General features: G+C 48.0%; 1 protein-coding gene and 1 long non-coding RNA gene across 16 annotated transcripts in view; one reads left to right on the top strand and one right to left on the bottom strand.

Moving 5' to 3' along the window:
• Positions 1 to 2989, bottom strand: part of Bcas1os2 (breast carcinoma amplified sequence 1, opposite strand 2) — a 24075-nt gene extending 21086 nt beyond the window's left edge. Inside the window, exons 1-2 of the long non-coding RNA NR_040610.1 lie at positions 2952 to 2989; positions 2431 to 2552 (exon numbers count right to left, since the gene is read on the bottom strand). This is a non-coding gene — a long non-coding RNA (breast carcinoma amplified sequence 1, opposite strand 2). The remainder of the gene's footprint in view (positions 1 to 2430; positions 2553 to 2951) is intronic.
• The window catches only part of Bcas1 (breast carcinoma amplified sequence 1), an 83939-nt gene extending 68562 nt beyond the window's left edge, over positions 1 to 15377 (top strand). For 5 of the 15 annotated variants that reach the window (XM_030252199.1, XM_017319331.1, XM_030252198.1 and 2 more), the window contains 3 exons: positions 3037 to 3102; positions 9887 to 10168; positions 11202 to 12206. In XM_030252199.1, coding sequence (XP_030108059.1) covers positions 3037 to 3102; positions 9887 to 10168; positions 11202 to 11276 — 423 coding nt within the window. In that variant the 3' untranslated portion in view covers positions 11277 to 12206. Of the gene's footprint in view, positions 1 to 3036; positions 3103 to 9886; positions 10169 to 11201; positions 12360 to 14363 lie in introns of those variants that run through there. The other 10 variants (XM_017319334.1, XM_030252201.1, XM_017319332.1 and 7 more) reach the window with 5 other exon arrangements.
• Positions 15378 to 20566: the final 5189 nt, after the last annotated feature.

Below are 20566 nucleotides of genomic sequence, written 5' to 3'. Positions count from 1 at the left end.
GGAAGGAGCAGGGCAAGGAAGGGCTGGTGGGAGGGACTGTTCCTCATGAAAGGGATTATTAAGGAAGTGACCTCAGATGAATTTGATGATATCTTTATCTAAAGCCAGCAGTCAGTTAGCTTGAGGTGCACGTGCCTTCTTGTGCCTCAAAATGAATGGAGAAAAGCCGTCGAGAGGATTGGAGGACTCTCCTGTTTTTCCTTAGGAAGAATGAAAATGGCAGCCATCTTCCTGAGGGTGGGAGGTGGGGTGGGTGCTGAAGCTCTGCTCTCACACTGTCAACAGCGTGATTCCCAATCCCACCCAATCCACCCAATCCTCCTCCAAGACTACCGAAGAGACGGAGGGAAAGGACAAACATCCAAACCCTGAACTGGAGAAGCAGCTGTAGAACACGTCAAGTTCAATAGTGCTCTCTTAGGACACCAAAGAGGATCGCTGTCAGGAAGCTGCAGAAAGACCAGTCCCTGGCATCCACTGTTGTTTTGGCTTAAAAAGCTATTGTGCTCATACATGTGGTGGTTGCTTTCCTATTGTGGTGATAAAACACCGTGACCAAAGCAACGTATAAAAGAAAGTCTACTCGGGCTTATAGTTCCAGAGAGATAAAATGAGCTGTGGCAAAGCAGAGGCATAGGGTTGGAACTGGAAGCTCCGAGCTCATACCTTTCTTTCTCTTTTTTTAAAGATTTATTTATTATTATATGTAAGTACACTGTAGCTGTCTTCAGATGCATCAGAAGAGGCATCAAATCTCATTATAGATGGTTGTGAGCCATCATGTGGTTGCTGGGACTTGAACTCAGGACTTTTAGAAGAACAGTCAGTGCTTTTAACCACTGAGCTATCTCTCCAGCAAGCTCACACCTTGAACTCAAAGGAGAAAGCAGAGAAACGGCAATGATGAAAGCGTTTAAAGTCTCAAAGCCTCCATTGACAGACTTCCTCCAACAAGGCCACACCTCCCAAGCCTCCCCAAACAGTGTCACCAACTGGAGCCCAAGCATTCAAATAACAGAGCCTTTGGGGACATCCTCATACAAGCCACCACACGTCTGTATTTTGCAACTGAAAATTTTCCCAGGGGGTAGGGGGAGATGGGTGGCTCGTTTGGAAAACTGTTTGACTTCCAAGTGTGAGGACCTAAATTTCACCCCTGGAGCCCATATTTAAAAGACCAGGTGACACATGCTTATAGTCCCAGCACCGGAGGGACAGAAACAAGCAGATCTCTGGAGTTCACTGGTCAGCCAGTCTAACTAAGTTGGTGAGTTCCAGGTTCAGTTGACTCTGCTTAGGAGGCGAATGCATTCTGGGGAATGTTTCTCGCGGTGAAGAGACACCGTGACCAAGGCAACCCATAAAGGGAAGCACTTGACCGGGAGCTGGCTCACAGTGTGTTAGATGGTTAGTCTGTAACCATTGTGATGGGGAGCGTGGTGGTACACAGACAGGCATGGTGCTGGAGAGGCAGCTGAGCCCCCATACATAACCACAGGACACAGGAAGGGAGAGGGGGTGAGAGAGACAGAGACAGAGAGAAACAGACAGAGACAGACAAACGGATTGGCTTGTGCTTTTGAAACCTCAAAGCCCATCCCACTGACATACTTCCTTCAGTAAGGCCCCACCTCCTGATCCTTTCCTCTGACACTTTGAGCGTCATCTCTCAGACTGAAGAGCAGCATCTAACACTAATCCCTCAGAATGCATTTGAGCTCCTGTAAGGTTTTCTTTGTCGTGCGTGTCTGGTATGTGTGCTTATATATGTTTGCCTGTACCTGTGCACATGTGCACCTGAGGCTGATGTTGAGAGTCTTCCTTACGTGTTAAGGGTGTGGTCTCTTGGTTGAACCAGGGGCTCTCAGATACAACTAGCCTATGTTAGCCAGGAATCCTGTTTCCACCTTCCTCCAGTGCACTGGAATCACAAATGGCCGCCATGCCCACCCAGCCTCTTGGGGTCTGGGCTCTGTCTTCACACCTGCCGCTTGCATGGAAGGTGCTTTAGCCACCCGGCCAGCTCCCGACCCGCCTCTCATGTTATCAGGATGAAGTGTTCTGAGCTGTGCTGTGCTCTGTGAGTGTGTGCTGTCTGCTAAGAGAACATCCCAGTTGATAGCGGTGCAGTTGGGAGTCCCCGCTTCCTGAGCAGCTGGGAGGAGATGATACTAACCAATGAGCGCGCATCCTCACGTCACGTGGGAGTTTGAGCGCACCAGCACAGTTTGTGGCCAGTTAGAGCACAGCTCAGAGCCCCCTGAGGAGCTTGTTAAACACGGGTGGCTGAGCCCCAGGCCCAGAGTTTCTGATTCTGTGGATCTGGATCTAAGCAGATGTGAAGAACTTACATCTCTCTAACGAGTCCCCTGGTGAGTCTGGTGCCTCTGGGCCTGTGGCCACACCTTTGGAACCGGTTGCTTAGCTCACCTGGTTGAAGGAATCAAAGATGCAGATTTGACTAGGTACCGCCCTGTTGAGGAAGCCACTGGCTCTAGGGGGCGCTAAAGGATGGAGGATGGGTGCTCATTAACTCAACTCTCCTCCACTGCCTAAAAGTAGCAAAAAAAAAAAAAAAAAAGTTAGCAGGCAAGTTCATTCATTTATTCATTCATTCACTCATATCTCTAACCTCCTTTTCCTTCCAACATTACTTTCTTCCCCTCCTTCTTCTGAAAGAGGATCTCATTTAGCCTAGGCTATCTCATAGTCCTACTGCCCCCGCCCCTAAATGCTGGGTTTACAAGTGTTTTCCTGGGGAGACAGGAGCAAATGTCTATTTAGCTCATATATAATTTTTATTTCATTTATTTGTTTGATTGATTGTTGTTCCTTCGGGACGCTAATACTTGAATTCAGCAGACTCTGATGACACAGCCCCAGCTCTCCGAGTGACCCCTTTCCATTCCTGTCTGTATCCTAAATATCAAGGATAAATGAGGGGGGTTCACCGTCGTCATTGTCATCGTCGTCGTGCGTGCACCTGTGCACCGTTGCTGTGGTTACTGAAAGGATACTGTCTGTTTGTTGTTGTAGTCAGTGAGATCGAGCGAAGGGATCCCCCGCTCGGAAGAAAGTAACGTGAAAGACTCCAGCTGCCAAGTAAGTGACCGTGAACTCAGCCTGCGGGCAGGTTCAGCCTCGCGACCTGGAAGTTCATATCCACTTGTGAAACATTGCCTGGTTAAGCACCCACTGTATACCCAGCAGTATTGGGCTCTACAGACATGGTATGGGGCGAGTCCTCAGCGCTTCTCTCTCCATGTAGAAAGTTTCTTCCCAGACTTCCAGTGTTAGCAGAAATGTCACCTCCTCAAAGAGCTCCTGTGCCCCGCGGTCATCCCTGTCATAGAGTTTGCTCCCTTCTTGGTGCTGTAACAATTCTCATGTCTCTCCTGATCCTTCCCACCCATGTCTGGAACATTGTAGAGCAAGCAGGTGCTTCTAGGTTTCTCTCATCTTCTGTGGTGTCTGGCACAGAGACTTATTAGATCAACAATGCTCATCTCCTTGCTTTCTTTACTATTGACAAACAGAACGCTTGACATCTGTGCAGGTGCCTTCCTTTAAAAATGAGACCATGGGCTGGGTGGTGGCCCGCAGCCCTCTTCGTACAGGGTTTGCCTCACACATGGGAAGCCCTGGGCTCCATCCTGGCACTGCATAGAACCAGGCATGGTAGCACACGCCTGCAATCCCAGCACTTAGGAGGCAGAGGGAGGAAAATTAGCTGTTCAACATCATTACTAACCCCCTATTTTATAATACAGCACTCTTTTAATTTAAATAGATACTTCCATAAAAAATATCAGAGCTCTTTTGTTAACTTTAATAATACAAAGAAGTGCTTAAAAGCCTGTGTTTTAGACTCAAAGGGACTGGGTCTGATCCTGGCTTAAAGGGTTTTTCTGTTTGCTTGTTTTTATGGATTTTTTTGCTATAGTTGTTTGGAAAGATTGCCAATCTCCCAGTCCCTCAGTTCCCTTACCTAGGAGGATGTAGGGGACGCAGACTCCATAGAGCAAGCGTCCTGCCTAGATGAATCAGTACTGGGCAAGCACTAGGAACACTCCTGGTGTGGAGGCTCAATAAACAATTTAATGTCAGGGTAGGCTGCCAGAGCGAAACGCCATACAGTGAGTGACTCAAACCACAGGAATTTCTCTCACACGTTTCTGTTGGCTGGAAAGGCTACAAGCAAAGTATTGGCGAGGTTCTCTCCCTTGCATGCAAATGGCTGCCTTCCACCTTGCAGGGGAAACGGGAGGAAAGAGGAGGAACGAGGGAAGAAGAGTGCCCCCTGGTGTCTCTTCCTAGAATGACGCTAAGCCTATGAAATCAGCTCCATCTGTAGGACCTCATTTAACGTGAATTGTTACTTTGTTGCAAACATAACCACAAAAGGAATTCGTTTTCAGGGGGTGAAGTGGAGTTGCATGATTCAGCCAACTGCGGTGCTCCTTGTCATTATTGTCAAGCTGTTGATAGGGATTCACCATCCTATTATTTTGCTTATAGCACATGAATCTACAGCATAATTCAGATTTCTACTTCTATTAATAATTATGAAAGTATATGTTTTCATATGTTATGAATATAATATTAGAAATCATGATGTTTTCCATTTATTTTTTATACCTATATTGGACCCCCAAATCTACACACAATACTGGGCACTTTGGTGCCCAAACTTTCAAAGGTTCACCTTAGAAACACAGTAAACTTACTTTATACAAAAAGGAAAAGACAGGCCAGTGAGATCCCTCAGTGGGTAAATTCTGGTCGTGACACCCTGCCAACCTGAGTTTAAATCCCAGACCATACAAAAAGATGAATATCGTGGTACACATTTGTAATCCCAGGTCTCCTATGGAAAATGGGAGGCAAAGACATAATTACCTGGAAGTTCATAGGCCAGGTAGCCTGGAGGACACCGCACAGAATCAAAAGCAAGCAAAGACCCCCAAAGCAAGAGAGACCTGCCTTAACAGGTGGAAGGAGAGAACTGACTCTGAAAGGTGTCCTCTGACATGCTCGTGCACACACACACACATACACGATGCATACTGCACACACATGCACACACACATGCCACATACCATACATACTGTATATACATGCACATATACACACACATGCCACACACGCAGATACACTACACATACATAAACACATCCGTCATACACACAGAAATATACTACACATACTACACACACATACATACGCACATGCCATACACACAGATACCCTACACATGCTGCATGCATACAAACACATACATATACACATAATCCACACATACATACCACACACAGATACACTACACATTCTGCACACACATACATGCCACACACACCCACACTGTACATAGTGCATGCAAGTACATGCATGTGCACACACACATACACACACATACACACACACACTGTACATAGTGCATGCAAGTACATGCATGTGCACACACACACACACACACATTTAAAGAAAAAATCCAGTAGACTGTCTAGTTCATCTGGACCCTGCAAAGGGACAACGATATACCAATAATTTTAGTGGTTCTAAGACAGCAGTGCCATTAGTGGCACTGAGTGGGCGGGAAACCTCCTCCTGTTTATCTGGAGGCTCGAACGTCAGTTTGAGAACTCCATTTTTCAGGTCCTTGAGAAGTGATGTGTCCTCATCAGGAGATGACAGAGGCTTTGTTTCGTCTTAGAGGGAGAAGGAAAGTAGACACCCTGTCCTCTGAGGTTTGTCCTCTCATGGGTGCTTGTAGAAGCCTGAGCACTCCTAGCCTCAGGTGGCCTCCAGAGTCCAAATAAAATGAGACACGCCAGTAGCTGTCTTCTTCCACTTCCTGCTTAGATGGTTCGCATGTGAATATTTCTGGTGTGGGTTTTGAAAAAGAGTCAGACTCGAGGTAGAACAGTCAAGTCTTCAGTATGTAATAACAAAGGCATTCTTGCTCTCAAGTGAATAACCAGATTAAACCAGGCTTGGTGACACAGACTTGAGGAGCTAGAACAAGAGGATTTGAAAGTTCAGGACCAGGCTGAGGGAGAGAGTTCAAGGACACCCTGAGCAACTTAGTAATTAATTCCCCTGCTTTAAAGCTTCAAATGGTGTAAAGTATGGATGTAGCTTGGGGATAGAGCACCTGCTGAAATTATATAACAGCCAGGCAGTGGTGACCCAGGCCTTCAATCTCAGCACTTAGGAGGCAGAGGCAGGAGGATCTCTGTGCGTTAAAGGCCAACCTGGTTTACAGAGCAAGTTCCAGGACAGCCAGAGCTACATAGAAACCCTGTCTCAGAAAAAAAAAGTCAGAATAATAATCAGATTATCTTTTAGATTTATTTTCTTTTTAATTATGTGTCTTTTAATTGTGTGTTTGTCTTCATGTGGATATGATCATGTGAACACAGGCACTTGGTCAGAAGAGGGTGTCGGATCCCATGGAGCTGGAGTTACAAGTGTCTGTGCTTAATGTGGGTCTGGAGGACTAAACTCAGGTCCTCTGCACGAGCAGCAAGAGCTATTAACATCTAAGCCATGTCTCCAGCCCAAGAAACTAGGGATGCACTGGGGAAATAAACAATACATACATACATACATACATACATACATGTATACACACATGTATACATTAGCCATGCCTACATACATCCTTATACAGTAATACGTATATACATGCATATACACATACCTATATGCACAAGTACACAAATTCATTTTTAAGCCATTAAAAAGAAAATGTAAACATGGCGGGGAAGAGGCACCCAAAGGCCTGCCCGAAGTTCTCTCACAGAAACCCACTGGCAACTGCTGGTCCTTGGTACAGCCCAGTCCTGACTCACAGTGATGTAAGAAGGTTTCAGGGTCACAGAGTGTGACTTGCTGGCCAGTCATTCCACACATAGTAAGAAAGCCCCTCTGTGGCCACTCTTCCCTGGTACTGGATAGAATGGAAGGCCATGGTGTTCCCCGAGGCACTGGAAGGAGGCAGAAAGAGGATATCAGAGCAGTGTCCCAAAAAGGGAGGGTGGGGGAACAGGAGAGGATCTCCAAGAGCTTGACTGAAACGCAGTAGCCAGCATCCCAAACCCTAAGGAGAGACTGGGAAGAATAACAAGGGAAAACCCTGCCCCCAGATAGAGTTTTTCCTGAGAAGGGAAGGGGAGTCCCTGCAACTGGGCAGTGAATAGTGTGCCCCTAGTGTACACCCCTAGTGTGTGCCCCTAGTGTGCGCCTCTAGTGTGTGCCCCTAGTGTGCGCCCCTAGTGTGCACCCCTACTGTGCACCCCTAGTATGTGCCCCTAGTGTGCACCCCTAGTGTGCGCCCCTAGTGTACACCCCTAGTGTGTGCCCCTAGTGTGCCCCTAGTATGCACCCCTAGTGTGCGCCCCTAGAGTGCACCCCTACTGTGCAACCCTAGCGTGCGCCCCTAGTATATGTAGCTCTGCCTAACTGTTTCCCATTCCCTAATCTGCACACTACAGTCAGAGCCTCACAGTTTCTCAGAAGGAGGAACTGCAGGTGGTGGGTGGGAAGAGGTTGGCCAGATCTTCGGTTAGTCAGGGACTTTCCTGAAAGTCAAGCTGTCAGTTCCTTGTCCCAGACCCTCCTCCCTCTAAGAAAACCCAAGCTGATCTCCACTCTGTGTCTGGCATTCCACGTGAGCCAGATGTGGCACTTTGACCCTCAGGTGACCTTCCCCAGAAGAGGTCATGAAGAGGCTCTTGGATGCCTGTTCACACAGCAAGGACATGACAGAACTATACTCAAGCCGGGTCTCTGACTCCAGAATTAGCTTTTGAGTCACTGCGAGATGCCGGCATCCTCCACACAGTTTGTGGAAGCGCGGGGGTTTGCACAACAGGACAGGTTCCTAGCTGTTCCAAGGGATGCTGTGCTAGGGGTTCCCTTCATCCAGAGGAGACAGCTGCTCTGGGCTTCCTATGCCACTCAGAGATTCTCCTCAAGTCTTAGCACTGCTAGGAAATGACAGGACTAGGGGTCTTTCTGCAGAATAATTTGAAGGGTGCTGGCTACACTCACAGGCATCTGTTTCCTGGGAAGCTGCAGTCTCCACGAGCTCGGGCTCAGAGCAGCCACTTTGCTTGTCTTCTACAGCTTTCTCAGGGCTGTTCTGGCTTCATTGATGCAAAACTGCTAGCTTCTATTCTCCCTCAACACTGCAGGTCTGCCATCAGACTTCCTGCCTGGGTACAGGTCAGGACTTCACGAACCAGAGTTTGTAGACCTGTCTCAAGGGGGTCAAATATACCTATGGGGTAGTAGTTATACTCGCAAGGTTTACTGTGACTTTCAAGGCTGCTGTTTTAAAGCTAATGTGGATTGTGCCTCACAAGAGTTCACTGGCAAGGTCTCAGAAGCCCCATGTGGGGCCACAGGCCCTTATTTCTAACACCAGCACGTGAGAGACAGAGCTAAACCAGAAAGACCTCAAGGTCGAGGCTGGCGCTGGCCATGTAGCTGGCCGTGGTGTCTCCCAGCTGGGATCTAGCTGAGCATCCACTAGCCCGTGGATGAGATCTGTGACTGTGAGTTCCTCAAATGTCTCCAGCCACTCCCTGGCACAAAAGCCAAAGTTGCTAAGGCCTGTGTTCATCTGACACCAGAGAACTTGCTTGGGCCTCAGTTCGATCAAGCCAGGGAGTAAGATTTTCTGTGGTTGTTTTCCTTTTCCTGCTTTTATATTGTCTATATGGGTGGGCATTTGAGTTCAAAATTGTGATGAGAAAAAGGGTTCTACATACTACCAGATTTGGGGGGGTGGGGGGTGGCTCTATGTAGCTATGGTTTTTCCAGAACCTTCTAGGAATGGGTTGGATTTGTTTGTTTTGTTTTTACAACCTTCACATTATAGGTACCCTGTAGAGTGTCTCATTTTGGTATTGAAGGATATCCATTCAAAACGAAAAATGAGTATTTTTTTAAACTTCTATTTCATGAAATAAAAGAACTGTTTCACATAAAAATATAAGCATGTATACTTATAAATTTCAAAATGAGCACCCTCAAGAAAGAAGTCACTTATGCTAATTATGGGATACTCTCTCCGCCCCCAGCCTATGTGTTCACATAGGCTATGTGTTCACATAGGCTCCAGGAACGGCTGGATCCAAGGGCATACGCGCAGCCATCTGAACGGATTTCTTTCCCACAGTCTCAGCTCTGCTTCTTTCTGTGTTGATTTCCTGTCCAGGCATATTTTTCTCTTGAAACGTAGTCTTAAAGGCCCAGCTTTTCATAGCTTCAAATCTGATGGGACTGAAGCCAGGCCTCTTGATTAACTTTAGCAAAGCTCTAGTATCAGATCAACGGCCGTCTTGAGCTATCCTGAACCAATCAGAGCTGTGTTGAGCTTCCCTGAACCTATCAGAGCTGTCTTCAGATATCCTGAACCAATCAGAACTGTTTTAAGATATCCTGAACCAATCAGAGATGTCTTCAGATATCCTGACCCAATCAGAGCGTCTTCAGATATCCTGACCCAATCAGAGCTGTAGATGCCCTATCAAGTACACTGCTGCACTGGCCAGGCCTGGGCCACATACCTGGAGTAAGATTAATTTGCCTAGTATGGATGGAGAAACTGAGGCTCTGGGGAGTTAAGTGGCTCGGCCCAAGTTATGCATGTAGTTTGCCAAGGAACAGAGAGAGTCCTTGCAGGGAAACCATAGTTAGTAATGAATTGTTGCAAGATAAATATATAAATAAATGCTGCCTGTTATGCACGGCCTTGATAATTTCTTTTTTCTTTCTTCCGCATTTTACCCAAACTCATTTCCAACATCTGAGCATCTCTGCTATTAAGAATCATCTTTCAAACACTAAACAGGGCCTTTGTTTGGAATTGTTGTAGACGTCAAACTCCGTGGAAAAGACGCCCTCACCCCCAGAGCCAGAGCCCGCGGGAACAGCTCAGAAAAACAAGGAGACCTCCTCCTCGAAGGACAAGAAATCAGTGGACAAGAAGTCAGCGACTGAGAACAGCAAGCAGAAGAACGGCAAACAGGAAGTCAGAGAGCCGGCGCCGTGTGTGCAGCCGCCCACAGTGGAGGCAAACGCAATGCAGACTGGGGACAAGACCCCAAAGAAGTCTGAGAAGCGGCGACAGTCCCTCGGGGGCTTCCTGAAGGGCCTGGTAAGCAGATGGGGTGTTCGAGGCTTCTTTCTCGGTTCTTGGTTAAGGGGTGTGGTATTCAACTCCAAAGTGGGAGCTCACCGGAAACCTGATGAACAAATGACTCTCCAGCATCTGCTGGGTACCAGGCACTGTTCTAGGCACAGAGAGCAGCAGACACACAGGCTGTCCTGGAGCCCAAGGATAGAGGCAGGAAGGATGAAGATGCCAGGTGTGGGGGACAGGATGATCTAAATAGTAGCAGGGACAGCGTGGAGGAGAGCAAGACCAAACACCTATGCTGCCAAGCCACTCCACTGCAGTTCTGCTCTGGCTGCCTCCTAGCTCTGTGTCCTTGGCTGAGTCACTCAACCCAACCCCTTCGTGCCTCAGTTTCCCCCGTTGTCAAATTGAGGTCATGGTAACAGCTGCAATTCTGTTGCAGTTTGCTTTCTATTGCTGTGATAAACACCATGACCAACAGCAACCCGTGGGGGAAAGGGTGAGACAGTAGTGGTGCAAGACTGCACGCATCCACCTGCCACACTGGGACAGTAGTGAGGTGCAACCTCCACATGCCGGGGCACTCGAATGGTCCCGAGGAGGCAGCAGACTGAACCCACAGAGGAGGAGGATGTCAGGTCAAACAGAGTAAGGTCACTTCAGATAGTGCTGGGGAACAAATCAGGGCACCATTTTGTTAGAACCTGAAAGAATGAGCTATTGACAGTGGCTAGGGATGTAGAATGAACTAGAATAGCAAGTCCCACCCTGGCCTCTGACCCCTGACCCCCGACCCCAGGACTGCTCTAATATGTGTCACACTTTGAGCACACTTTATCTGGGAGCACCTCTCAGAGTTGGGTTTGAGCACTCCCATTTTAAAATCAAATCATAATGTGTCTAGGATTTCACAAACCCAGGAAGCAACGTCGCTAGGTATTAAAGCTAGACATCCGCCCATGAGCACTGTCATATTTACGTAGAATAAGCACGTGATAAGTCCCCCTCGCTGCTGTTGGCCTCACGCTGGCTGCTTTATGTTTTTCTCCAGGGACCAAAGCGGATGTCGGATGCTCAGGTGCAAACGGACCCGGTCTCCATCGGACCAGTTGGAAAATCCAAGTAAACAAAATCACCCAGTTCCCACTGGGTTCTCCTCCCACTCCATCTACTGTCCAGACCCACACTGTGTATATATTTTTCTTCTTCTTCTTCTGGTCAGCCAATGAAATTCTGCCTACAACTTCAACCTGAATTGTTGTAGATCGAGGTGTATTATTTACGTCTCTGGTCCAGTCTTTCCTGGCATTTAAGTGTAAAAATGGCTTAGCAGGTTGACCAGTTGATCCAAGGGAGCTGGTGAGTGCCAGGTGGGGGAGGAAGTAGGTAGATAAAGGCATTTGTGTTAAGTTATGAAAAAATGGCAGGTATCCAGTAAGATGCAGAAGAAAAGTGCTTATGAGACAAAGAATATCTGGATTTGTAGCCACTCTTGCCACATCCTCTAAGCCTGAAGAGGGGAAGGGAAGACTGGTTTATTTCATTTCACACTTGGGGGAAGGAGGACTCAGGGCAGGCATCTACGCTGGGCGTCTGCCAACTTTTGGAACAGGATGTGTGGGCTGTAAAGAAGAATGGGCAAGAATTGGTTTTCAAATAGGGTCCTTGGAAGTTATCAGTGAATGGGGAAGTGATTTGCTGGAGAGGGCTTGCTAGGATTTGGGGAAACAATTACTTCTGGGGCACAGGGACAAGGGCATGAATTCCCAACTTCAAAAGGGAAACAGCAAAATGAAATAAAGGTGCAGGTTCATTTTGCAACACAAGGGGGCGCCAGGATCTCTGCTTTTTCCCTTTGCATCCGGTACCCCTAACAAAGATTTGTTTCTGCACTATTTCATTATTAATGTTTCTCAGATGGCTGAGGGACTTGCTTCATCTGTTCGGTCTGACGCTTATCTCACGCCTGTCTGTAATGTCCTAATGTTTTCATAATGTGCTCTGATAAAAACCCTCCCCTAACCCAGTTAATAAAAATTGACAGATTATGCGAATACTTGAGGTGGTTTTTTTTTTTTAATTCTTGTACAGAGAACTGAATTGGACTGTGAATCCATTAAGATGGAATTGCCAAGTACCATATGATTGACTGATAGTCATCTGTATTGTACCTTTCTTTTCCCAATTTAATAAAAAAATATTACATTTTAGAAAAGCTTTTGATTCTAAACTTCAAGTGCAGCTCGCTGACAACGCTCTCTACAAGGGCTGCGTCTTTGTAAGCAGCTGGAAGACAGTGTACACTATGAATGCCCACACACGTGTCCAGATATACTCTCACACACGACTCTGTGTTCGTGAACATTCATACTGCAAACTCATATAGGCAGGAATACATTGGTGTGCACATATGATCAGTTCACAGCCTCTGCCCTAGCAAACCAGGTTTGACCTCCAGTCTTTCATAAGCCAATTAAAAGAGCCAAATTAATATTAAAAAACAGATTCTTCCATGTGGCCACACTGGGAAGAGGGAGAAAGATTCAAGAGTCTCTCCTGCCTCCCACAGGCTGCCTTCAAGGTCCTTCAAGTCGAAAACAGGACTGCATAGCCAAGCAGTTCAGCCCAGGGGCGGTTCCCTGCTCACCTCTACCTCAGCTCCAAGTCTCTCCTAGGAGCAGTGATGCTCTCTCCAGTAAACTCCTCCTCCAGCCCTCTCCTCCCTCCCTCTCCATCCCCCACCCCCACCCCAGGGCTTCAGCCTTTTCCTTCTCCTCCTGGGGTCTCCTGGGGAAATTTTAACTTTCTGAGATTGGTTGTTTCCATAGTCTATAGTCAAAGAGGATCGCGGGTGTCCCTTTAGAATATATTCATTCTTGCCAGACTAGCAAATTTGCACACACACACACACACACACACACTGGCAGGTTTTACACACACATGCACGCTCATGCACACACACACACACACACACACACACACACACGCACGCAGAACATGAGACTGTCTCACAGGGGTCAGAAATAAACATTGCCATCTATCTTGTCCTAGCGTGAATGAGAGCACAGGAACCACACCTAGGACAGAACAGACTGGAAAACTGGTAAATGTATCCAGAGAGCAGCCATGTCTGTGAGGCCCCCAGATATGGAGGAAGTAAGGCAGTGTGGCCTGGGGCCTGGGGCCTGCCAGCACACTGACTGGATTCTGGGTTTCAAATACAGATCAGCAGTGGTTTCCTTTAAGCTAAACTTGTTTCCTGGATCCTCAGGACCTGATTTGGAAATCACTGTCTGTTCCTTGCCGGGTTCAGAGTCCCGTACCATGCTAGAAGGTTTTGCTGGAAAGATTGGGGTAGGGTGCTAAAAGCACCTTGGGAAAACTGGAAGAGGGGGAGAAGTGGCCACACTACCCAGTCCTTCTGAGTTGACACCAATGAGACCAGCCAGCTGTCAGTTCCTTTGTCTGCAGATCCCTGGGGGTGACGCCTGCTGTGACCTTTTGCCAGCCTCTGGGCTAGCTCAGCCTGTAGAGGAAGTTGGCCAGTTTCACCTTACAGGGCACCGGCGCCTCAGGCTGAGATGAGAGACATTAACAGGCAGGATTGGGAGGCGCAGAAGCAGTGGGGAGTGACTGACTCTGGCCACCAGGCAATAGCAACCTCCAGTTTCTAAATTGGGATGGGAGAGGGGTTGTCTGAGAGAAGCTCAGCAAAGCCCCTCCCGGGTGTTTATTCCTGGTCCCTCCCTTCTCCTAGGCTGAAGAAGAGGGCACTCTTAATGAAATTGTGGTTTGCTTTTGTTTTTATGAAGGCCAGGAAATTTAAGCCACAAACTCAGTGATTTATTGCTGGGACCGTAAACCCAGCTGTAGTTTAAGAAGCAAGTTTTGTGCTTCCTGTGAAGGTTGCGTTTTCCGTTGCAATCCTTTCTCTGATGCAGAGTTCACTAACTGCCCCAGCAAGGCACTCCCTAAATCGCACAGAAAGTTCACAGGACAAAGAGGGGGCAAGAAACTGAGAGCTCGGCCCACAGAGCCCAACCAAGCTCTGGCAGGTGGAGTGAGGAGTGAGAAGCAAACCTGACAGGCACCGAAACAACCCAGAATCCTAGCCCCAAAGAAAAACCAAGTAAAGACGTGCGTGCGGGAGGAGAGGGACAAAGGTGCCCGTTGTCACCATGAGTCGGTTAATGATTCGCTGATTTGTTTGTAGGTGCTCAGGGAAGTGTCTCCTCTCTCTTGCCAAGAAGACGTGCCTTTCCCAAGGATGGAGCTAGTGAGATGAGATGCCCGGCATTGTGCGTGCAAGTTACACACACACACATGCAAGTGCACACACACACACACACACACACACACACACACACACACGTGCATGCATGTTCTCAGTGATGCCTCCCAGTTCCTGCTGACAGAAATTGTTTGCCTAATATCCATAAAAGAGTTCACTCAAAGGAGCAGTTGTTCCCAGCAGCCCGAGGCCACTCTTGGATTCATCCTGGGGAGGGGGGCGGGGGGGGGGGAAGGAGCCACAAACCTAAAGAGCTGCCAAAAAATAGGAGGGGAAAAAGAAAGCCAGAGAGAGACTGTTTTGTTTGTAGCTCATTAAACACAGGTCTCTCTCTCTCTCTCTCTCTCTCTCTCTCTGTTTCTCTCTGTTTCTGTTTCTCCCTCCCTCCCCCTCTTCTCTCTCTCTCTCTCTCTCTCTCTCTCTCAATCCCTACCCCCCAAGCACCATGCAAACAGTCAAACAATCCAGATATAGTCCAGACACACACACACACCCAGAGCAGTGGGGGTCTCATTAGATTTTAAAAGTCCAGAACGTACCCCTCTGGCTCCCCCCAAAGTCCCAGAAGAAGGCTAGGTGTCCACATCCAGGACTTGCAGGTGTGGTCTCTTCTGTCCCAGAGCCCCAGCCAGGTCCTGGAGCAATAAACTGGAGCTTAGGGTGTAGCTCAGAGCTACAGTACTGGCCCAGCACAAACGGGGCCTTGTGTTCCATTTCCAGCGGTACAAGGGTGGAGGGGCAGCAGCGTGGTAATGAACACAAATGGAAGAGAAAATCCTTCCCTGTCCTGCTTGTGAGGAAGGAGAGGGAAAGGGCAGCAGTTACCCACTTTCCCACGGTGCAAACCCCAAGATTAGGGCTGGGTTGCTGACGGGGCTCAGCTTCAACCACTCTCGGCGTTCTCTTTAGAGCCCTTAAGTAAGCAGTTTGGCACAGTGTGCAGAGTCGGGTTTGTCCCTGGTCAGGACTGTGTTTACTCTGTGGATTGTGGAGCAGCGTGGGCCCCTGAAAGACTGCCTGTTAGCAACAAGGGGGGAAAGGACAGCAAGCAACGTCCAGACATTGATTCTTCAGTCTGTAGTGGAGGCAGAGACACTGGGCCAGGGGTCGATTCTCCAGAGGTTAGACTGTTTTTTTGTTTTTTTTTTTGGCTTCTGTGTAGCCACCCATAAAGCTACCTCCCGCTCCTCTGCACCCTGGGGCCTCTCACTTGCCAGGCGGAAGCCAACCACATGATTTAACAGAAACCAGGATACAGGTCACGCTGCCTGACAGGATCGCACACACAGCCTTCTTGATGCGTTTATCTAAGTTTCAGCTGTGTGCCCTCTCCCCTTCCCCCCTCCATTCCCCCCCTTCGTCCCCCACCTCCCTGCGCGGACTTTAAGTGTTTCCTTACATCTTCTTAGGAGCTGATTGGCAGGGACCCTGTGTGCATTTGTTTCAGATTTCCAAATAGGTGCTTCCTGACAAAATGGCCCCAGCTGGCAACTATTGCCTTTGAAGGAGCTCATGTCTTGGGAGTGACACCATCATTCAAACGCCTTTTACGTAATCCGACCACATGGGGGCGCCCAGGAACTGGGTTCCGCAGACTGACCAAGCTGCTTCCGACTATATTGCCTACCCAGGAAATTGAACCAAGAGTCTGTCTGTTGACTAACTTCCAGAATACTGTCAGGTTTCACTAAGAAAACGGGAAGAGTTGAGAGAAACCGGGCAGGTCAGTTGCTATCTATGATCCCCACAGCCCTTCAAACAAGGAGGAGCCAGGTGAGATTTCTGGTCCTTTCTGTCCCACCTTGCAAGAAGCTTTTGGGAGAATGTGTGGTTGCCAAGCATTCGAGCAACCTTTGACTGCTTCTATAATTTCCCACAACCTGCGCCCCCCCTACACACACACACACACACACACACACACACACGTGCACGTGCACGCGAGTACGCATGTTATCGGTCGGGTGAATTAGCATCTCTGCTTCCTACTGTAATAAGGAGATAGCGATAGTGGGCTTGCAGTGATCACCATTAACAGTGCAGTGGGTCTCACACAATCAGTACTCAGTAAAATAGCAGCCATTCCTGCACAGGAAAGCCGGAGTCTAAGAAACAGAAGCCCCCTATTCCCATGAACAACTAATACTAGCCAAAAGGGTATTTATTTATCTGACGCATGGTGTTTGCGACAGCCTTGGCTTTGGTTCTCAGAGATTGTTCTGACTTGACAATGAAATGCATCCTTACATATAACAGGTGTTGTGCCACAGCCTGGCTCTGGTCCCGAAAGGCTTTGCTCTGCCTTGTTCTATGGGTTAACTTTGGACTACAACTAGTGACAGGTGATAAGTGCCCTTCTAGGCAAGGGGATTATGGGATTATTAGAATCAGTTTCACCTGACTGTTTGAGTGAACTCGGCCTTGAGAAGGCAGCTACGATGACTACAGCAGCTGACAGGAATGCCCAAACCAACCACGCCTATGAAGTTTCTGCTAACAGGACCCGTGTGAGCCAAGGCTCAGCCACCACAGCACCGTCGTTAGGCGCTGGGCTTCTCTAGGTCACTGCCTCTCTGTGCTTCATAGACACTGTCCGGTGGTCTAGCATGGGCCTAGCAGGTGCTCAGTGAATGCCATTTGAGCTGCTAGATTGATGGGCCCACTAGGCCTGAGAGTGGGTGAGCATATGCGCCGGTGAGCTTCGCTCCGCTCCAAATGTTTGATCATGCTAATCACATCTATGTACCAGGTGGCCAGCTCAGGGGCTCTCGGTCGTTTGTCCTGAACCAGCAGATGCCGCACTGACAGAGAAGCTTAATAGGGATACAGGGCCCTCACACTCTAATCCAGACACTCTGACCTAAAGTCCCCAGAGCGGGACCCAGCCACCGGTGTCCCTAAGGAGCCTCCAGGCAGTTCCAATGTAGGAGAAATTCGGAAAACCCCTGAGAGACCACACCACGAAGCACCCACTGGGTGTGTGGTCTGAGAATGAAGATACCAGGAGCTAGCATGGACCCTCACTAGAAGTCAGGTGCTGTGCAGTCAATACTTTGTTTACTCCCCCATTTTACAGATTAAAAATAACTGAGCCCAAAGAGAGTAACAACGGTGTTGACCCAGGCTGAAACCCAACCAAAACCATTACTTTTATGTTTCAGAGACAGAGTCTCAAGTATACTGGGCTGGCTTTGAACTCATTACGTAGCCAAGGATGAGCTTAGACTTCCGATCTTCCTGGCTCTGCCTCCTGAGTGTAGGGATTACAAGCATGTGTCATTGTAGCTAGTTCATGTGGTACTGAAGATCAAACCTGAGATCTTGTGCATGGCAGGAAAGCCCTCTGCTACAGCCCCAGCCAGGCCAACATCTGCTCTTAAAAGCCTACAGGAGATGCAGGAAGGAATGAGAAAAGTCGTGAGGACCGTGTGAGGATGTGACATTGTGGGACTGAGAGAAAGCACGGCTCCAGGCCGCTTGAGTGGAGGGTGGCCTTCACAGAGGGAACAGTTGAGCTCATCCAAGAAGAATGAAGAAGGCTTGGCCAAGGGTTCCCAGAGGAACAGGGAGTGCCGAAGTATAGAATCCTCCCAGAGTGGACGGTAAGTAGTTCAATATGGCTGGCTGGGTAGCGTGCCTTGGAGGCCAGAGGCCAGGAGACAGCATAGAACTGATCTTCCAGGATGTGAAGGAGTCCGCTGTAAGAATCTGAAGCTGTCTATAAGCTGGCAGTACAGTTTCTGTGGCAGAAAACATCTCAGCGTGAGGACGACTCTGATCCCCAACAGACACCCACAAACTCTCTCCTCTCTCTCTCTCTCTCCCTCTCTCCCTCTCTCTCTCCCTCTCTCTCCCCTTCTCCCTACAGGTAGCCATAGAAGGTGACATAATTAATCTGGCATTTTGGTTTCAAGTAAGGTCTAATAAAACACAATTTGGGCAATATCTGCCAAGTGGCTGATTATCCATCAGATATTAATCACAAAATACAGCACGTTCTTTTTAAGCTTAAGTAACAACTATAAGAAATAGCCACTGGATATTTCTGGAGAGATGGCTTGGTAGTTTGGAGCACATACTGTTCTTATAGAAGATACAAGTCATGTTTTTAGCACCCACACAGGGCAGATCACCACTGCCTGTAAGTCCAGCTTGAGAGAATCCAGAGTCTTTCTGTCCTCTGGGGACACTGTACTCATGTGCACATATAAACCCATATACAAACACATGAACATAATTTTAAAAAAATCTTTGTATATAAAACAGATATACCCACTTAGATAAAACCTTTCAACGAATTTAACCATTAAAAAAGATACCTACCAGGCTGGAGAGATGGCTCAGGGGTTAAGAGCAATGACTGCTCTTCCAAAGGTCCTGAGTTCAATTCCCAGCAACCACATGGTGGCTCACAACCAGCTGTAATAGGATCTGATGCATTCTACTGGTGTGTCTGAAGACAGCTACAATGTACTCATATAAGTAAAATAAATAAATCCTTTAAAAAAAAAGATACCTACCAAAACATTCATTTATTTTTTTATTGTTTGTTTTTGTTTACTGTTTATTTGCAGAGACAGCCCTGGCTGTCCAGGAACTCACTCTGTAGCAGGAAGGTTTGCTCTGTTGCTATGTATTATAATGCTAAATTCTTTACCAGAGATCTAGGCCTGTGACTGAATTCTGTTCACATGCTTTTATTATGCAAACCTTGTTCCTTAATTTAAAATTATTGGTTAAAATAAAATTGACTACAGCCAATGTCTGGAGAGATTAGAGGTAGGTGGGTTTTGAGTTACCTGGTTGGGATGGAGAAGAGAAACCAAGAGGAGGAGAAGGAAAAAGGGGGTGGGGGAAGGAGGGAGAGGAGGAGGAGAAAGAAAAGGAGGAAGGAGAGGAGGGAGAGAAAGAGGAGGAGAACGTGGAGGAGTAGAAAGAAGAGGGAGGAGGAGGAGGGAGAGGAGGAGGGGAGGAAGCTGTCGTGAGGGGAGACTGACCATGAGCATATATGGTCAGGGTAACAGCAAGTATCTGGGGCACACCTCGGGGGAGGTACCAGGCCAGCAGTTAGAAAAGGAGGTTAGTGGTTACCCCTCCCACGCCCGAGTAATTGTCAAAGCCAAATAAAATAACCACAGTCTGAGTCTCATCTATTTGTAGATAGTCAGTGATAAGCTCAAGTTGGTCCTACTGCAACGCAGACCAGGCTGGTCTCAAACTCACAGAGACCCACCTGCCTCTGCCGCCTCAGTGCCAGGATTAAAGGCGTGTGCCAACACCACCCGGCAAAACATTCATCTCTAAGTGCCAGTGTTGGTTGCAATCCATCAGCCATCTACCCAGTTGATCCATAGTCCTGAGAGCTTGAACGAGTTGGAGACTGTTATGGTTTGTTTATGCTCGGCCCAGGGAGTGGCAGTATTTGAAGGTGTGGTCCTATTGAAGTGGGTGTGGCCCTGTGGGTGTGGTCTTTAAGACCCTCATCCTAGCTGCCTGGAAGTCAATATTCTGCTAGCAGCCTTCAGATGAAGATGTAGAACTCTCACCTCCTCCTGTACTATGCCTGTCTGGATGCTGCCATATTCCCACCTTGAGGATAATGGACTGAACCTCCTTGTACGAGTTGCCTTGGTCATGGTGTCTGTTCACAGCAGTAAAACCCTAAGTCAGAGACCTTCATTCTTCTGCTGAGCTCTTCTGTTGAGTGGGAATGATAACAGCTGAGAAGCAGAGAGGACGGGAAGCCACCTGGGACATGAAGGCTCAGTGGACTGAAAGTTATCAAAGCCCAGCAAACATTATCACCGGCATGTGGCCTGGGGAGAGTGAGGGTGTTCTCTGTGAAGTCACTCAGTTTTGGGGATCCCTTGTCTCATTCTGTCCTTTTTCTGGCTCCTTTGAGGGGGTGGGAAAGCTCCTGGTGTGCATCCTATTCTCAAGTGTATGTGTTTTTCTGGGGAGAAGAAATCCATCCGCCTTTCACTATCCTTGGTTGCAACAATAGGAAGTTTCCGTGGCAACGGATTCTCATCTCTTGAGCCCCCTCAGAATTCCCAGGAAGTACTAATGGCTTCCCACCTCAGAAGTCCCTCACTCTGTCCTCCTTTTCTTGCTGGCCTTCTGCAGAG

This window comes from Mus musculus, chromosome 2, assembly GCF_000001635.26.
Source record: "Mus musculus strain C57BL/6J chromosome 2, GRCm38.p6 C57BL/6J".
Lineage (NCBI taxonomy): Eukaryota > Metazoa > Chordata > Mammalia > Rodentia > Muridae > Mus > Mus musculus.
The sequence above is the reverse complement of the archived record's forward strand: the minus strand, read 5'-3'. Positions and strand labels throughout refer to the sequence as shown.